Source organism: Rhinopithecus roxellana, chromosome 8, assembly GCF_007565055.1.
Source record: "Rhinopithecus roxellana isolate Shanxi Qingling chromosome 8, ASM756505v1, whole genome shotgun sequence".
Taxonomy (NCBI): Eukaryota; Metazoa; Chordata; class Mammalia; order Primates; family Cercopithecidae; genus Rhinopithecus; species Rhinopithecus roxellana.
In genome coordinates this window covers 78,453,754-78,469,763 of record NC_044556.1, presented here as the reverse complement: position 1 = coordinate 78,469,763, position 16,010 = coordinate 78,453,754, and the positions used below count along the sequence as shown (strand labels likewise).

Genomic DNA, 16,010 nt, shown 5'->3' with positions numbered 1-16,010 from the left:
CCTCCAGTGTTCCATGTAAAGTGTACTCCATTTCTAAGTGATGCAGGATTTTTCTCAGCCACTTTGCCGACTGAGGACCTCCACAGCTGGTGCTGCCCCTGACTGCCTGGGCCTTGCTTGGCTTTTGCCTGTTGCTGGAGGCACTCTGCCCACTTGGCCTGCTTGTGTGATGACTCATACCCACATTAGGCCATTCCTGAGCTCTTCTTCTGCATCCAAGAAGAATGAAGATACACTGACAATTTGAAGGATGAAAAGGGTGGGCAAGAATTTTATATTGAGTGACGGAAAAGCTTTCAGTCCGGAGAGGACATGGGTGTGGTCTCCCACACTTGCAGTCAGGTGGTTTCTCTCCCAGTGTGGCTGAGCCTGGGACTTTTATGGGCTCAGAATAAGGGCGTGCATGCTGATTGGTTTGTGAGTATGCAAAGAAAGGCAGCACTCAAAAGTGGGCATGGCAGTGTAGAAAACCAATTAGGAAAGGGTAGATATATGTAAATTAGGTGAAGCTTGGGGATCAGAGAAAAGCATGTCAAACGAGGAGACAGGTTCTCAATCTGGTCCATGGATTTGACTTGTAGCTTGGTTTTCAGGCTTTAAACTGTCTCCCACTTGGAGACAGGGTTTCACTGAGGACCTGTCCCTATCTGCTAAGGCATTTGTCTGCCTCCTGCCTCTATCATAAGGGCATTCTGAATCATTTATGTCATGTCATTAGGGGTAGATGAATGAGAGTCAGTACTTTAGTAAAGCATCCAAGAATAGGAAGCGTCTTAGAGCTCCATGTAAAGAAAAATATATTAGTTTTCAGTAAATTTTAACCAGGAAACTTCCTAAAAAGAGTAGTGGCCCTTCTGATGCTTTAAATCAAGCTTAAACTCTTGCTGCTGCTTCAAAGCCATGTCTTTTTGTTTTCAATATAACAAATTATTCAGCCAATTATTAATATGGTGAATATTTGTTGTTGAAGAGGTGGCCTGCCCCTCCACACCTGTGGGCGTTTCTCATTAGGTGGAACGAGAGACTTGAGAAAAGAAATGAGACACAGAGACAAAGTATAGAGAAAGAAAGAGTGGGCCCAGGGGACTGGCGCTCAGCATACAGAGGACCCGTGCAGGCACTGAGTTCCCTCAGTATTTATTGATCATTATCTTTACCATCTTAGAAAAAGGGAAGTGGTAGGATAATAGGATCATCGTAGGCAGAAGGTCAGCAGTAAGACATATGAATAAAGATCTCTGTGACATAAATAAGTTTAAGGAAAAGTGCTGTGCCTTGATATGCATATGCAAACATCTCCATAAACCTTTTTAGTGCATAAAGAGCAGTATTGCCACTAGCATGTCCCACCTTCAGCCCTAAGGCTGTTTTCTCCTTTCTCAGTAAACAGAACATACAAGCAGGTGTTCCATTGCCCAGGGATGGGCAGGAGACAGATGCTTTTCTCTATCTCACTGCCAAGAGGCCTTCTTTCCTCTTATACTAGTCCTCCTCAGCACAGACCCTTCACGGGTGTCAGGCTGGGGGACGATCAGGTCTTTCCCTTCCCACGAAGCCATATTGCAGACTATCACATGGGGAGAAACCTTGGACAATACCTAGCTTTCCTAGGCAGAGGTCCCTGTGACCTTTGGCAGTGTACGTGTCCCTGGGTACTTGAGATTAAGAGAATGGTGATGACTTTTCACAAGCATACTGCCTTCAGGCACTTGTTTAACAAAGCACATCCTGCACAGCCCATACCTTGAGTCACCACAGCACATGTCTCTTGCAAGGACAAGGTTGGGGGTAGGGTCACAGATTAACAGCATCTCAAATACAGAACAAAATGCAGTCTCTTATGTCTACTTCTTTCTATATAGACACAGTAACAGTCTGATCTCTCTTTCTTTTCCCCACAGTTGTAACGAAAGATAGAGGTAATTTTGGAGATGCTAAAGGTAATATTGAGATATAAAAGTCACTAATTTTGTGTTTTAAATATTAATGTATTGTAGTACAGGGTTTCTCAACCTCATTACTATTGGCATTTTGGGCTGCAATAATTTTTTGTTGTGAGGGCCTGTCCTATGCTGTGCAGGATGTTTAGCAACACACTAGAGGCAAGTAGCACTCTTCTGTTGTGGCAATTAAAATTGTCTCCAGATATTGGTAAACCTCTCCAGAGAGGCGATTTATTAATTTTGTTTTATTAATAGAGATAGGGTCTTGCTCTGTCACCCAGGTTGGAGTGTAGTGGTGTGATCATACCTTTCTATAATCTTTAAATACTGGGCTTAAGCAATCCTCCAGCCTCAGGCTTCTGAGTAGCTAGAACTGCAGGAAAATGTCACCACACCTGGCTAATTAAAAAAAATTTTTTGAGACAGGGTCTAGTGATGTTGCTCAGGCTGGTCTTGAACTCCTAGCCTCAAGGGATTCTCAGCTTGGCCTCCCAAAGTGCTGGAATTACAGGCATGAGTCACCACACCTGGTGGAGAATCACCATTCTAATGGAATAATCCATCTTATATGAATGCTATTTTTAAATTGGTATTTTTAGACAGATTGTTTCACTTAATTCTTAGATTCCTGTGACTGTTCCTTTCCTGAGATATGAGAGTATTCATTCTCATATCTCAAGATTCCTAAGATATGATATTCATTTTATCGGTAAGTCACTTAATTCTTGTGAACCTCAGTTTTCACGTACATGAACACAAAGCTAGAAGTGTTACACCTGGAACTTTTCCCTTAGAACAAATTAATTCTCATATGATATATAATGAAATAATTGTATACCTGTTGAAAATCAGTGTCTGGGTATGAAATTGTATCTGTATATGATCACAGGTTTGTAAACATTTTGTATAAAAGGCAAAAAAGGCAAGATGACGAAAATATTTGATTTCTTTTGGTAGTCAAATTTGTTGGCTTCAGAATTCTGATTTCCATTGATGCAGTGGTCTGAACCCTAACTGTTAATTAGACTCACCTGGAGGGCTTGATAGTTGTTAATGCTGGATTCCTATCTTCAAGGATTTGGATTTGAGGAAGGAAAAAGTAGAAAGGAATACTACTTAGTTAAAAAGGAGAATGTCTCACCAGGCACCAGTACACTGCCATTCATCACCTTTTCTTTCTCTCATTCTCTTCTAAAACGAGGTAAAGAAGATAAAATTTGGGAACTTAAAACTTGGCAAAGAAGGAAATCCTTTTGGCAATATTATAAAGTGAGTGTATTCCTACCTTGCAGAAGGAAACCTAAAACTCAGAAAGATTTTGTTTCCTTTGTGGGTTCCTCTTCTTCACCTGCTCATGAAATGGAAGTTTCCTGGACTATGAATATCATTTCAGAAATGAGGACATTAGTAATTTTCTGTTACTAGATCTTTTTATTAAAAGCACCCTTGATGTACATAATTTAATATAAATATACATCTCTTTGGCTTCCTAAGAACAATCACCAGAGCCAGATGTCTTGAAGGCAGAAATGTCCCTGTATTTCACTAATATGGATGAGTGTTTCTTTTTTCTTCTCTAGGTTCAATTTTTAATTTCATATAATTTTATTTTAAATTTTTATTTATTTATTTATTATTTTGGAGGCAGAGTCTCGTTCTGTTGCCCAGGCTGAAATGCAGTGGCATGATCTTGGCTCACTGCAAACTCTGCCTCCCAGGTTCAAGCGATTTTTGTGTTTCAGCCTCTCAAGTAGCTGGGATCTCAGGCCTGTGCCACCACACCTGGCTAATTTTTGTATTTTTAGTAGAGATGGGGTTTCACCATGTTGCCCAGGCTGGTCTCAAACTCCTAACCTCAAGCAATCTACCTGCCTTTTGCCTCCCAAAGTGTTGGGATTACAGGCGTGAGCCACTGTACCTGGCCTATTTTTTTTTTTTATTTCCATCAAAGCTTCCTTGCCTATAGCATTAAGAGATCTATCTGTAAGTTTTGTTCCCCAAATACCAGTTCACCCAGTCAGCCCCAGCTTCTACTGATCTTTCATGTTCTTCCGACCATTTCATATCTGAACTGATTGTTTTGGGTGTTACCTCCATGTTGCTGTGTAACATGCTTATATTGCTATTTCTTGTTTTTTTTTTTTTTTTTTTTTTTTAAATTTTAGGCATTACTTATTGATTTTTATGGAAGATGTCCATTTAATTATCTTTCACACACACCTTCCCATTCCTCCTAGCCTCTACCACAAACACATTTTCCATCCCCAGTCCAGTCAGTATAACTTCATCATAACTTTGTTATCATAAAAATTCACCATTTATGGTATTAATAACTATTTTAAGTTTTATGAACAGCTGAGCCATATGGTATACTTTAATTACCTTTCGTTTTCTGCAAAACGTTGTTTTCTCTGTTGTTAAATATCTATTTTTGTTATTGCTTGCTTAGTTTTCTAAGTACTTAGGAACAATCTAGCCCTACTTCTTTTTTTTTTTTTTTTTTTTGAGACGGAATCTCGCTCTGTCGCCCAGGCTGGAGTGCAGTAGTGTGATCTCCGCTCACTGCAAGCTCAGCCTCACAGGTTCACGCTATTCTCCTGCCTCAGCCTCCCGAGTAGCTGGGACTACAGGCGCCTGCCACCACGCCCGGCTAATTTTTTGTATTTTTTAGTAGAGACGGAGTTTCAGTGTGTTAGTCAGGATGGTCTCAATCTCCTGACCTCGTGATCCTCCCACCTTGGCCTCCCAAAGTGCTGGGATTACAGGCATGAGTCAACCCGCCAGCCCTACTTCTTTACCTAGGAATCCTCTTAAAAGTTCAAAAGTACTAGGTATCCCATCAATTTTAATGACTTGGAGAACCCTCTTCCCTGAGCGGCTCCAATCGGCACTGGTTGATCTCTATGTCCACTCTGTAACTGTCACCTTGAGATCTTCCTTCAACGTCACCCTGGCTCCTCTAGGAAAGCTCTTGAACTTTATTGTATAAAATTGTATTGCTTTCTGCTGAAGTTTTCAATATCTAAGACCGATTTGTATGTCCCCAGGTGTTTCTTTTTTAGCAACAGCATCCTGTTCTTGTTTCCTGAATGCAGTATCTCTTCCTATACCTTAGAGGATATTAATCATAGTTTTTCTGAATTTTTCTTCTCTCTGCATCTAACTTTAAAAAAATAGCTTGATTGAAATATAATTTCCTTACCAAAAAGTTCACCCATTTAAAGTATATACATGAATGATTTTTAGTCAATTTTCAAAGTTATGCAACAAACACCAAAATATAATCTCAGAACATTGCAATCATCCCCACAAAAAAGCTTATGCCCCACTGCAGTCACTCCCTCTTCCCTTCTCATTCTAAGCCCCAGCCAACCATTAATCTGCTTTTTGTGTCTGTGTATTTGCCTTTCTGAATGGTTCATATAAACCCAAAATGAAGAATATTCTTTTGGTAAGAGGCGGGGTAACTGTTTTTCTTCAAAAATGTCATAAATGACACAGAAATATTATGGAAATATTCCTGATTAAAGGGAACTAAAGACATGACAATTACATGCCACACCTGATCTTAACTGAACCCTGTACTCGACGGGAAAATAAGCTATGGAGGACATTATTCAGTGAACTGACAACACTGGAAATAGGAGGTGTATTTGATTAAAGTTCAGCAATGTTAAATTTACTGGAGTTAACTGTACTCTGTGTGTGTGAAGAGGAAGAATAAGAAAACAAGACAGATGGGGTAAAATGTGAGCAATAAACAGTTTTCAAAAACTCTCAGTCATTGTTATCATTTTCCTTGATTCTGAGACTCCAATTACAAGTGTGTGAGACTGTTTGACACTGTCCTGTGTGTCTCACAAGCGGCGCTTGGTTCTTTCCATTATTTTTCTCTCTTTGCTTTAGTTTCGATATTTTTAATTGATTGGCCTTTGATTTCATTCTTTCTAGCGCTCAGTCTGCTGTTAAAACTACCCTACAAGTTCTTAATTTCAGATAAATATTTTTCAGTTCTAGAATGTCTTTTTGATTCTTTTATATAGATTCCAATTTTCTTTTGGAATTCTCTGTGTTTTCCTTTATTTACTAATTTAGAGACAGGGTCTCCCTATGTTGCTCAGGCTGGTCTTGAACTCCTGGCTTCAAGCAGTCCTCCTGCTTTTGCCTCCTAAAGTGTTGGGATTACAGGTGTAAACCAGGATTTCCTTCTTTTACTTTTTAACATGTCTATAATCTTATTTGAAAAGGTCTGTCAGCTAACCTCTGCGAGTGCATCATTTTGATCTGCTTCCCTTGTCTGTCTTTTCTTTTGATTGTCTAACACAGTTGCTTTTCTCTTCAAATGTTTCTTTATTTTGGGTAATATGCCACATATTGTGAACAAAAGAACTGTAGAGCCTAAAGCTGGCCAGGCCTGGTGGCTCATGTCTGTAATCCCAGCATTTTGGGAGGTCGAGGTTGCGGGGGAGGGGATCCCTTGAGGCCAGGAGTTTGAGACCAGCCTGGGCAACATAGTGAAACTCATCTCTATTAAGAAGGTAAGATATTGGAAAATTTATTTTTAAATTTAAAAAAAGAGACTAAAATTGGTGTTTTTTTGTTATAGAGAATCGTTTGAATGGATGTATAAATTGTGGCTTATTCAAACAATGGAATCAACTATAGCAGAGAAGAAAAATGAGCCACAAGCTGCACTCATTGATGGGAATAAATCTCAAGAACATAATATGTTACAAAAATTAAGTTAGAAAAGATTAGAAATAATAGAATTCCAAATATATAACAGTTAAAACAGGCAAAACTAAATCGTCTATTAAGATATACATATATAACACTACAGAGATAATTAGGAAAATGACTAACATAAAATCAGTAGGGAGAATCCACCAGTGGCAGAGAGGAATCTAATTTGGAGGGGTAGGCAGTACACTTTAGTGATACTGGTAAGGTTGTGTTCTAAAGCTCTGTAAAAATCTCCCATAAAATACCTCCAGAAAAATCTGTTGATCATGCCTTACATATTGCCGCAAGGAAAAATACCATCTTAACAAAATCTTAATATTTTCTCAGAAGGGGTAAGTTAGGGAATGGTATTTAAAGAGTTTTGGGACATGGCTGGGTGATTTTTAAGGCAGGTATTGCAAGGTGGAGTTGGTTGGGATTAGGCAGAGTTTAAAAATAATAGCTTTGTATTGGTGGACAAAATGAGGCAAGTGTTTTAAAATAAATCTTGATGAGCAAGATAATTATCAGAAAAATACTAGTGAGCAAAAAGTTGTTTTAGTTGGTTTACAGTCTCATCTTCCTAGACAGGAATTCCCGAAATAAACAGCTACTATCTTTGCATGGCTGTAGTATTGTCTAAAATAGGGACAGGCTGTTTGTTTTCATTTTCAACTCTGTAGTGGGTTCATGCTGTTCACTTAATTGTTGTTCTTTAAAGATGCATATATTATGTTTCAAAACACAGTTTCTTTTTCTCTAGGAAAGCAATTATACTTAAACATTCCAAAAGAAATTTATATTCCATTCACTGAAAGAAAACAAACAAAACAACAAAAGAAATTTATAGGCTGAAAACTGATAAACTATCCCCTTAAGTCAGAGTGCTGGGATTACAGGCGTGAGCCACCACACTCAGTCCAAGCTTATCTTTTTAAATGTGTTCTGTAACATGTAAAGGGTGTGAAGCACTGGCTTAGGGAACTGTGTCTTATAGAAATGGCATATTTTTAAACATTAGACTCACAATTGGTTCAGTGGAACAATGACATTATGAGACACACACAGAAATGAAGACCCCTGAGGGAAGCATATATTTGCTTATTTCTGAGTATGCAGAGCTGAATTCCAGTAAGTGAAGCTCTAAGATAAATAATCTCTAGCCAGATGTGGGTTGTGTGCCTGCAATCCAGCTACTCTGAAGGCTGAGGGAGGCTGAGACAGGAGGATTGCTTGAGCTCAGGCATTCAAGACCAGCCTAGGAAAAACAGTGAGACTATATCTCAAAAAAAAAAAAAAAAAAAAAAAAAAAAAAGGAAACAGATCTCTAGGTCTAAGAGTTAGTGCTTTGAAGTTGCTTAAAGAAAATAAAAAAGCTTATTCTTGTAGACATTCAGAAAGAAGGGAAGTCTATCAAACAGTCACACTCTATTTATTGCAAACTAGTTCATTTATTTGTCTGAAATACATTTCCCCACGTTGTCCAATGATGAGAAGGACCAAAGTAGAATTAAAATCAACCAAACAACAAAAATTCCTGTAAAATTCTATCTTGCTTTATTAGTAAAGACTTCAGTAATAGTTCTTCTGCTTCTTTAGAGTTTAAGTATAAAATTAGAATTTTTTTTAGATGAGAAAATTTGTTATTTTAGCCAAGCCTTAAAATTTGCCATCAATTTAGATGATGTAAACTTTGAGTTGTTTCCCCTATTGTTAAAATAAACAAATAGGCTGGGTGCAGTGGCTCATGCCTGTAATCCCAACACTTTGGGAGGCTGAGGCTAGAGGGTCGCTTGAGTTCCGGAGTTTGAGGCCAGCCTGGGCAACACAGTGAGGCTTTATGTCTACAATATATTAAAAATTAGCCAGGCTTGGTGGCACATGCCTGTAGTGCCAGCTCTCTGAGAGGCTGAGGCAGGAGGATCACTTGAGCCCAGGAGTTGGAGGCTGTAGTAAACTATGATCATACTACTGCATTCCAGTCTGGGTGACAGAGTGAGACTGCCTCTAAAAACATTACAAAAAGTAAACAGATTATTGTCTACCCCTGCTTATAACATCTAAGAGATAGTGAGCTCATATTAAAAGAAATATTTGAGAAGTTCTTGAGTATTCTGTCATTAAATGCTAGCTTTGGTTTTTGATGACAATGGAGCCATCATATCAGCTCTGGGGTGCACACCCTTGACATCTATCTTATGTAGACCATTATTATTTAGGTTCTATTATAGGCAGTGAAACTTAAATATACTATGGGTTGCCCTCATGAATTCTTACTACCCACAGATGTTATAGTCACTGTTTTCACAATTGAATAAGCAAAGGTTCAGGGAGGCAAGTAATCACCTTTGGGAAAAGCAAAGGAGACACTGTAACAATAGGACTGGAAAGAGACTGAGGCCGAATCACAGAGAAACCTCAATTTCCTCTGACCAGTAATAGACAGCATCAGTGTTCAAGAAAGGTTTTCCTCATAGCTCTATGAGGGATAGAGGAAATTGTCATCAATTTAAAAATTATTATGTTAATCTATGTACAAGATAAGAGTATGAGTAGAAATCTACAGTCAGGTAAAAGTGACCAGACTTTTGTGATCCATTGAATGTGATGTGGGAGCCAAGATAAATCATTTTTGGAGTACTGCTCCTTTATGTGATAAAAAAGATATCTAATAAGACTTAGTGCTCAGTTTTGTACTTTGAAAATATATCAGTTACAATAAATATATTAACATTGAACACTTGCAGAATTAAGTGCCATATTTTTTAGAAAATTTCCATAGCTTGTTCCGTTTGGTGTTAAAAATGCATGGGCATGGGCCCTGCTTTTTGGCCGAAATTCCTTTGGACCAACTTTAACCGGTTGGCCTTCTCTTAATTATTAACACTTCCTGTTGTCTCTGACTTTTGTTTCACCTTCCTTGATAAGATACTTACATTTGCAAATTTATCCTACTTGTATAACCTAGTCCATGCTTGGCACTGAGTCTACACATTTAGCCAGGAACACATGGGTTATCTTATTAGTGCAGACGGCTGCAGATACGAGAATTTTGGCCAGGTAATAAGGAAGTATACCCAGGCTCAAGCAGAACAGAACTAATGCTTTCCATGGCAAACTGATAATAGCAACAATGGGTCCTATGGGTTGATGGAGGGAGGAAGCAGGAGGGCAAGCACAGAGGACAGCAATCTTGAGGGTTTATGTAAGATGATTTGTGGTAGGAAAATCAGAGTTTGAGTCTAGGGTCCAGGAATTTATCTGCTATTTGATTTATGGTAAGATTATCAATGTTCTCATTTACAAAAGGGATATAATACCTCCAATGTAAAATTGCTGATACAGTAGGGGCTCCATTAATGTTTCTTGAATCTGAATTTTCTATTCTGACCAATTGACCATCAAATTGAACCAAAATGGATCACAGCAATCATAAACATAAAAATTAGGAAGAATTCCAACAAGCTAAAAAATTTTAAATCAATAGCTTACGTTTTAAGATAAGATTAAATAATGCCAATATGTCTGTTGTTATCAAATTAAGAGTATGAGGGCATGTTTAGTAAAAATGCTAAGAGAACAGTTTTTGGATTTGGGAAAATACATACAAAGAACAAATCGGTGGGAGTAAGTAAGATTCTGAAAAGCCTAGGGAACTGATGAGACAGAAAGGTGGTGAGAAAATGCTCTAACAAATATTAAAACAAAAACTAGAATAGTGAGATAGGTGAATGGGCACAGAAAACAGTGTATTCTAGTAGACCCTACCATTAAAGAATAATTCAAGATTAAAAAAGGACTTCCCATCAATCATATTCAACTTGTAAGTTTGGGATTTAACAATTTGGAAAAACACCTAAGTAATGTCTCACCTCATAACAGATGCACTTATAAAAAAAAATAAAACTAGAAGGAAATAGAAACAGTGGTTATTATTGAGACTGACATAAATATTGAAGAGACAGAAGAGATTACAAAGGTGGAGGCAAGTGCTGAAAGATCTGATTAAAGAAAAAACTGGCCAGAAATGGTCACACCTATCATCAGCACTTTGGGAGGCTGAGGTGGGATGAGATGGGAGGACTGCTTGAGCCCAGGAGGTTGAGACCAGCCTAGACAACACAGTGTGCCCCCCATCTCTACAAAAAAAAATGCAAAAATTAGGTGGGTGCAGTAGTTGCATGCCTGTCATCCTAGCTACTTGGGATGCTGAGGTGGGAGGATAGTTTGAGCCCAGGAGGATGAGGCTGTAATGAGCTGTATGTAATCAGGCTTGGGAAGCAAAGCAAGACTCTCTTTAAAAAAACAAAAACAAAACAAACAAACAAAAAACTCTGCTCTAACCAAAATAACTACGGCTGGAATGACAAAGTATTAGCACTACTCTATAATTCAAGGCTCATACAAATTGGGGGGGCCGGGGCGGGGGTGTGTTGCGGGGAAACCAACAGCTCCTAAGCAAATTCCATGAGTTTATTATATTGGCACACTGAGGTTCTATATAAGTAATTTTGGCAAGTTTGCTATGGTAGTTACAGGTTGGGATTTTTAGGTTAATATCTTTTATCTGAAGATGAAGATATACATATCTGCAGTAAAAAGAAACCAACAGTAGCTAAGGCAAAGACCAAATTGACCAACTTTGGTCATTAGATGCTTTTCTATAAATATGTATATTATTCAGTAATATAATGAAAAGTAAAAAAAAAATTTGGCTACTTTAGGAGGCACGTATATATATTATGTCTTCTGGCCTGTAGTATTTACTGTTAGTAAGTTGATCAAAGACAAATAAAAAATTCACACTTGAGTAAAAGGTTTCAAGAAGTACCAGGAAAGTGCACAGCTTATTTTTATTTATTTAAAAAAATTATTTTTATTTTTCCAGAAGGCCCATTGTCACCAGAAGTGTATAGTTTCTCACAGATTTATACATTGGAAGTTGATTTGATTTTGCTCCTTTCAACATGCCTAATGAATAATCCAAACAGTCTAAAGTTCTTCCTCCTCTCTGCCTCCTGCAAAAAGGTAAGCACCTAAAGTAGGCAAGCACTGAATAAATGGCTCTGGTCAGCACTGACAAATTAATTGCCTCTGGGAGGCTGAGGCAGGAGGATCACTTAAGGCCAGGAGGCTGAGACCAACCTAGGGAACATAGTGTAGAATGCTGTCTCTACAAAATAAAAAATAAGTAAAAAATAAAAAATTAGCTGGGTGCAATGGCTATGAATGAAACAAAATATAGACCTTTAAAAAATATTTTTATTTTCTTAACACACAGAGATAACAACGACATTTGCCCACTAGACAGAGTAGTTCAAGACATATCAGAAATGGATTACAATTCACGTGTTACAATATTCATAAATATGACCAGTCTCATGTTTTCCCAATTATCTTAGAAAACTTATTAAAATACCACAGCATACTAAACTGGCAAATTCATTTCTCATGTAAAAGAGTAATTTTGATTTTGATTAGTGAAAAACCAAGGCATAGTTCATTATTGAAATATAATAATACCTTATCCAGCATCACTCAAGTATGACGCCTTCTACCTAAACGTTCTTTAGTCAAATGACACCTTTTAAAAATCTAGTTCTGTATTTTAACTACCGTAGAGGAAATAATGTTTAACATGCCTTCTTAAACTTTAAAATATACCATGCAGAATATAACAATGTTCTTTCATTAATCTTCCTCATTAGAAATATGAACCACTTAGTTTTCTAGTGCAACACAATATCCTAAAAATTTACCAACGTGGGTATTTGCCTTACTAGAGATAACCCAAAATGACTACATTTAAAAAATTGTGAATTTTTATTTTTTTGGTCACATTTAACTGTCAGTGATTACTTCGTGCTTTGGTTAAATATGCTGGTTTTCTGTTACCTTTCTTACCTCCCTTAATATCAAAGTTAGAATAGAGCAACAAAACTACATAAACCTTTGACGAACTAATGGTTCTCTCAAGGAAAGTCATTCCTTTTACCCGCACAGTTTAGAGAAGGTTATATATTGAGCAAGGAAGGAACTGAAGAAGAAAGGGAGATTTGGAAACCAATGTGTTTATAGACAGTGGTCAGATTACTGTCACAACTGTCCTTAAATTTGTAGGATTTAATCTGTTTCAGTTTTGGAAGCCAGAAAACTAAGCTAGTTAAAACTATTTCTAAAGCAAGGTCAGCTTTGAAGAACAGCAGGCAGATAATCTTAAAGTAAATTACACGAGCTTTCAAGAATGGGTATTTGACATCTGAAGCATTTATACATTTTTGCTGCCCAGAAGTTTTAGTTTGCTGGTTTTCTTCTTTAGTTTTATTTCTTAGTCATAGTTCAGGTTTTTAAGTTAAGTTTTTAAGTTAAAAAAATGCTACTTTAAAAGTAGCATTATTTTAAAACACCATTATTTTATTAGCTATAAATGAGCCACTGAATATTATATAGCAATGAAAGAATTCTTGCAACTACTTTCTTCCAACTGAATGCACAATGATTTAACTGTTTTCTTAAGAAAACAGTAAAAAACAGTAAAATCAATTCTACCTAGGAAATAAGTTCTATTAAAAAATGTGAACTCATATAAATGTTAAAAACCTTTTTCCTTTTGTGACTTTAAGATTTTTAAGGTATCTTAAAATAAGTTAACATGAAAAATTTCCAATGATTTTATTGAATTTAAGATATATACTGAATTAATACCCATATTTTTGTTAAGATTCTTCTCAATGTTAAACTTGTCAATGTAGGTTTTGAGTTAATAGAAAACCAGTATCTACTATGATCTAGCAATAGATTTTTGAGCTTGAACTAAAAGTAGTTGAGCTTTAGAAAACTAATATAACATCCTTTTTTCTTTACAATTCTAGAAATATGACCAACAATTTCCATTTTGAAAATGTAAGCTATCTTATAATAGTAAACTAGAACTCAATACTAATTTTACAAAACTGTTTTCAGGAAATAAATTTCCTAATGCTTCGCATGTTTCCCCACATAAGTAAATCATATAAAATATACTGTTGGCATTCATTATATTACACAAAAATGAATATATCAGTGAAAAAATGAAAGCATAGTTTGAACATCTGTGCTCCATTTAGGAACATATATTGTAGGTGGAAAATTCTATCATTCACCATTTATTAAATATTTACTAAATGCAGTGAGCATTGTATTAAGAATACTATAGTACGTGGTGATAATATTAATGAACCACAGCCTATTCAGTATGTATTGTTACTGAAGATTATATATACCACAGTTAAAAGCTATCCTTCCATTTCTTTCATTATATTTTCATATTTTATTTTTATTTATGTACAAATAGAAGATTACATGGTATTTCTTTTTCAAACTCTGGATTTCTAGGCATTTGAAGAATTCTTACTGAACTCAAACACATTTCATTGGTAATGATATTTCTTTCTGATTCAAATTGAAATCTACTCTGTACATTAAAAAAAACAATGCTTTTACAATCTTACCTAATTGAGCATCAATATTATAATAAATGAGATTTTTAAAACGACTTGAGCCTGTGCATATAAGGCATTTACATATGATGACCTTGCATCCTATAACACAAGTAATTGCATACTTAATATCTGTAATCAACTATAAATCTGTAATCAACTATAAATCATAAAGTGTCTCAAGAATAGTAGAAATTGACCAGGCTTGTGTTTCACAGCTGAAAGGACAGTATTGGGCATTCTCATTGGTCAGTTCTGGAAGTCCTTTCCAAGGGGATCTGAATGAAAAAAAAGACATTTTACAAAGACATCATTTAATACATATTAACAAAATAGGCAAGATCTGGTGATTTTTGCCTTCTAGTGCAGAAAATAATCATATGCAGTCATTTGCTACAAAATAAAACAATATCCTAAAGACATACAAATGAATTTAGACTGAAATTATTCTTTGACATTCCATCTTTGGAATTTGAGACTTTTAAATACAAGGAATCCCTTTATGTATTAAAAACATAGAAGAAACTACCATTACAAGCTACATATAAATACAGAGATAAATACTCTCTCAGGCATAATTTTATTCCTTTTGGAGTAAGTTTATGAGACTCAAATTGTAATTATGCAGATGTGTTATGTGTGATCTTGATAAAACTGTAAAACTAAAAGTAATGAAGAAACACTAAGAACTACGATTGGGCGGGGGAAATGCCATTCCAGAGTACTTTCTACTTAAAGAAAAAAAATGCCAATTAATTTCTCATTCTACTAAACAACAAACTTAGTATTTATTATGCCTTTATATTCTAATACTAACTGCTTACATATATTATCTCATTTAATGTTCACAGTAACCCTATAAGGTAGGTACCATAAGTATTCCTATCTATAGAGAGGTAAGAGACATTTACAGAGGTTAAAGAACTTGTTCCAGCCCTCCCTATCAGAACACAGTGATGTTAGCACATCAAATTTATTGTTAATTTCAATGTAATCCCTTAAAAACGAAACACGAATTTAAAAAGTACAGAAATCTGTAATGTTTCATTTTTAAGTTGGGTCGTGGGAACACACTTGTTTCATTATTATGGTTTGTAACTCAGGGCTGTATTACATACACGCTTCAGTGGGCATCAAATATTTCATAGTAAAAATGGGAAAAAATCACCCCATTAGGTAAAATAGGGTATTTTGGATAATAACTAATATCAGCTGGGTACCATATTTTTAAAAAATGTCATAGAAACCTGGAAAATATAGAAAATGTATGTTTCCAAGTATTCAAGCTACATCAGAGTAAAATGCCAAATGACTGAAGCTGGATACCTGGCCATCTGTAATGTGTTGAATTATATCTCCACAGAATTTGTATGTTGAAGTCCTAGCCCCCAGTACCTCAGAATGTGAACCTGTTTGGAAATCGGGTCACTGCAGATGTAATTAGTTAAGATAATGCCACATGAAGATTGGAGTTTTGCTGCCACAAGCCACAGGATTATCAGCAGCTAGGAGAGAGGGCTGGAAGAGACCTTTCCCTAATGCCTTCAGAGGGACGATGGCTCTGTCCATGCCTTGATTTTTCAGATTTCTGGCCTCTAGAACTGTGAGACAATATTCTGCTGTTTAACGGTTTCTATTATTTAAGTCACTCAGTTTGTAGTGCTCTGTTATTGCAGCTCTAGCAAACTAACAGACTACCAAAATTAAAAAACAAAATGAGGTTACAAAACCATGAATATGCTGCCCATAATTAGACTTGGACACTAGGACATGGAATATGTCCATACAAATATAAGGAAGTCCCCTTTCCCTTGCTTTCCTGAAAAATTCATCCTGAAGTCATTAGGTGGGACAGAGCACGGTAGGT

At 36.3% G+C, this 16,010-nt stretch overlaps 1 protein-coding gene across 4 annotated transcripts in view; it reads right to left on the bottom strand.

Annotated features, from left to right (window-relative positions):
- Positions 1 to 11,909: 11,909 nt before the first annotated feature.
- The window catches only part of AGL (amylo-alpha-1, 6-glucosidase, 4-alpha-glucanotransferase), a 69,952-nt gene continuing 65,851 nt past the window's right edge, over positions 11,910 to 16,010 (bottom strand). For 2 of the 4 annotated variants that reach the window (XM_010377219.2, XM_010377222.2), the window contains one exon: positions 11,910 to 14,421. In XM_010377219.2, coding sequence (XP_010375521.2) covers positions 14,304 to 14,421 — 118 coding nt within the window. In that variant the 3' untranslated portion in view covers positions 11,910 to 14,303. The remainder of the gene's footprint in view (positions 14,422 to 16,010) is intronic. The other 2 variants (XM_010377221.2, XM_010377220.2) reach the window with 1 other exon arrangement.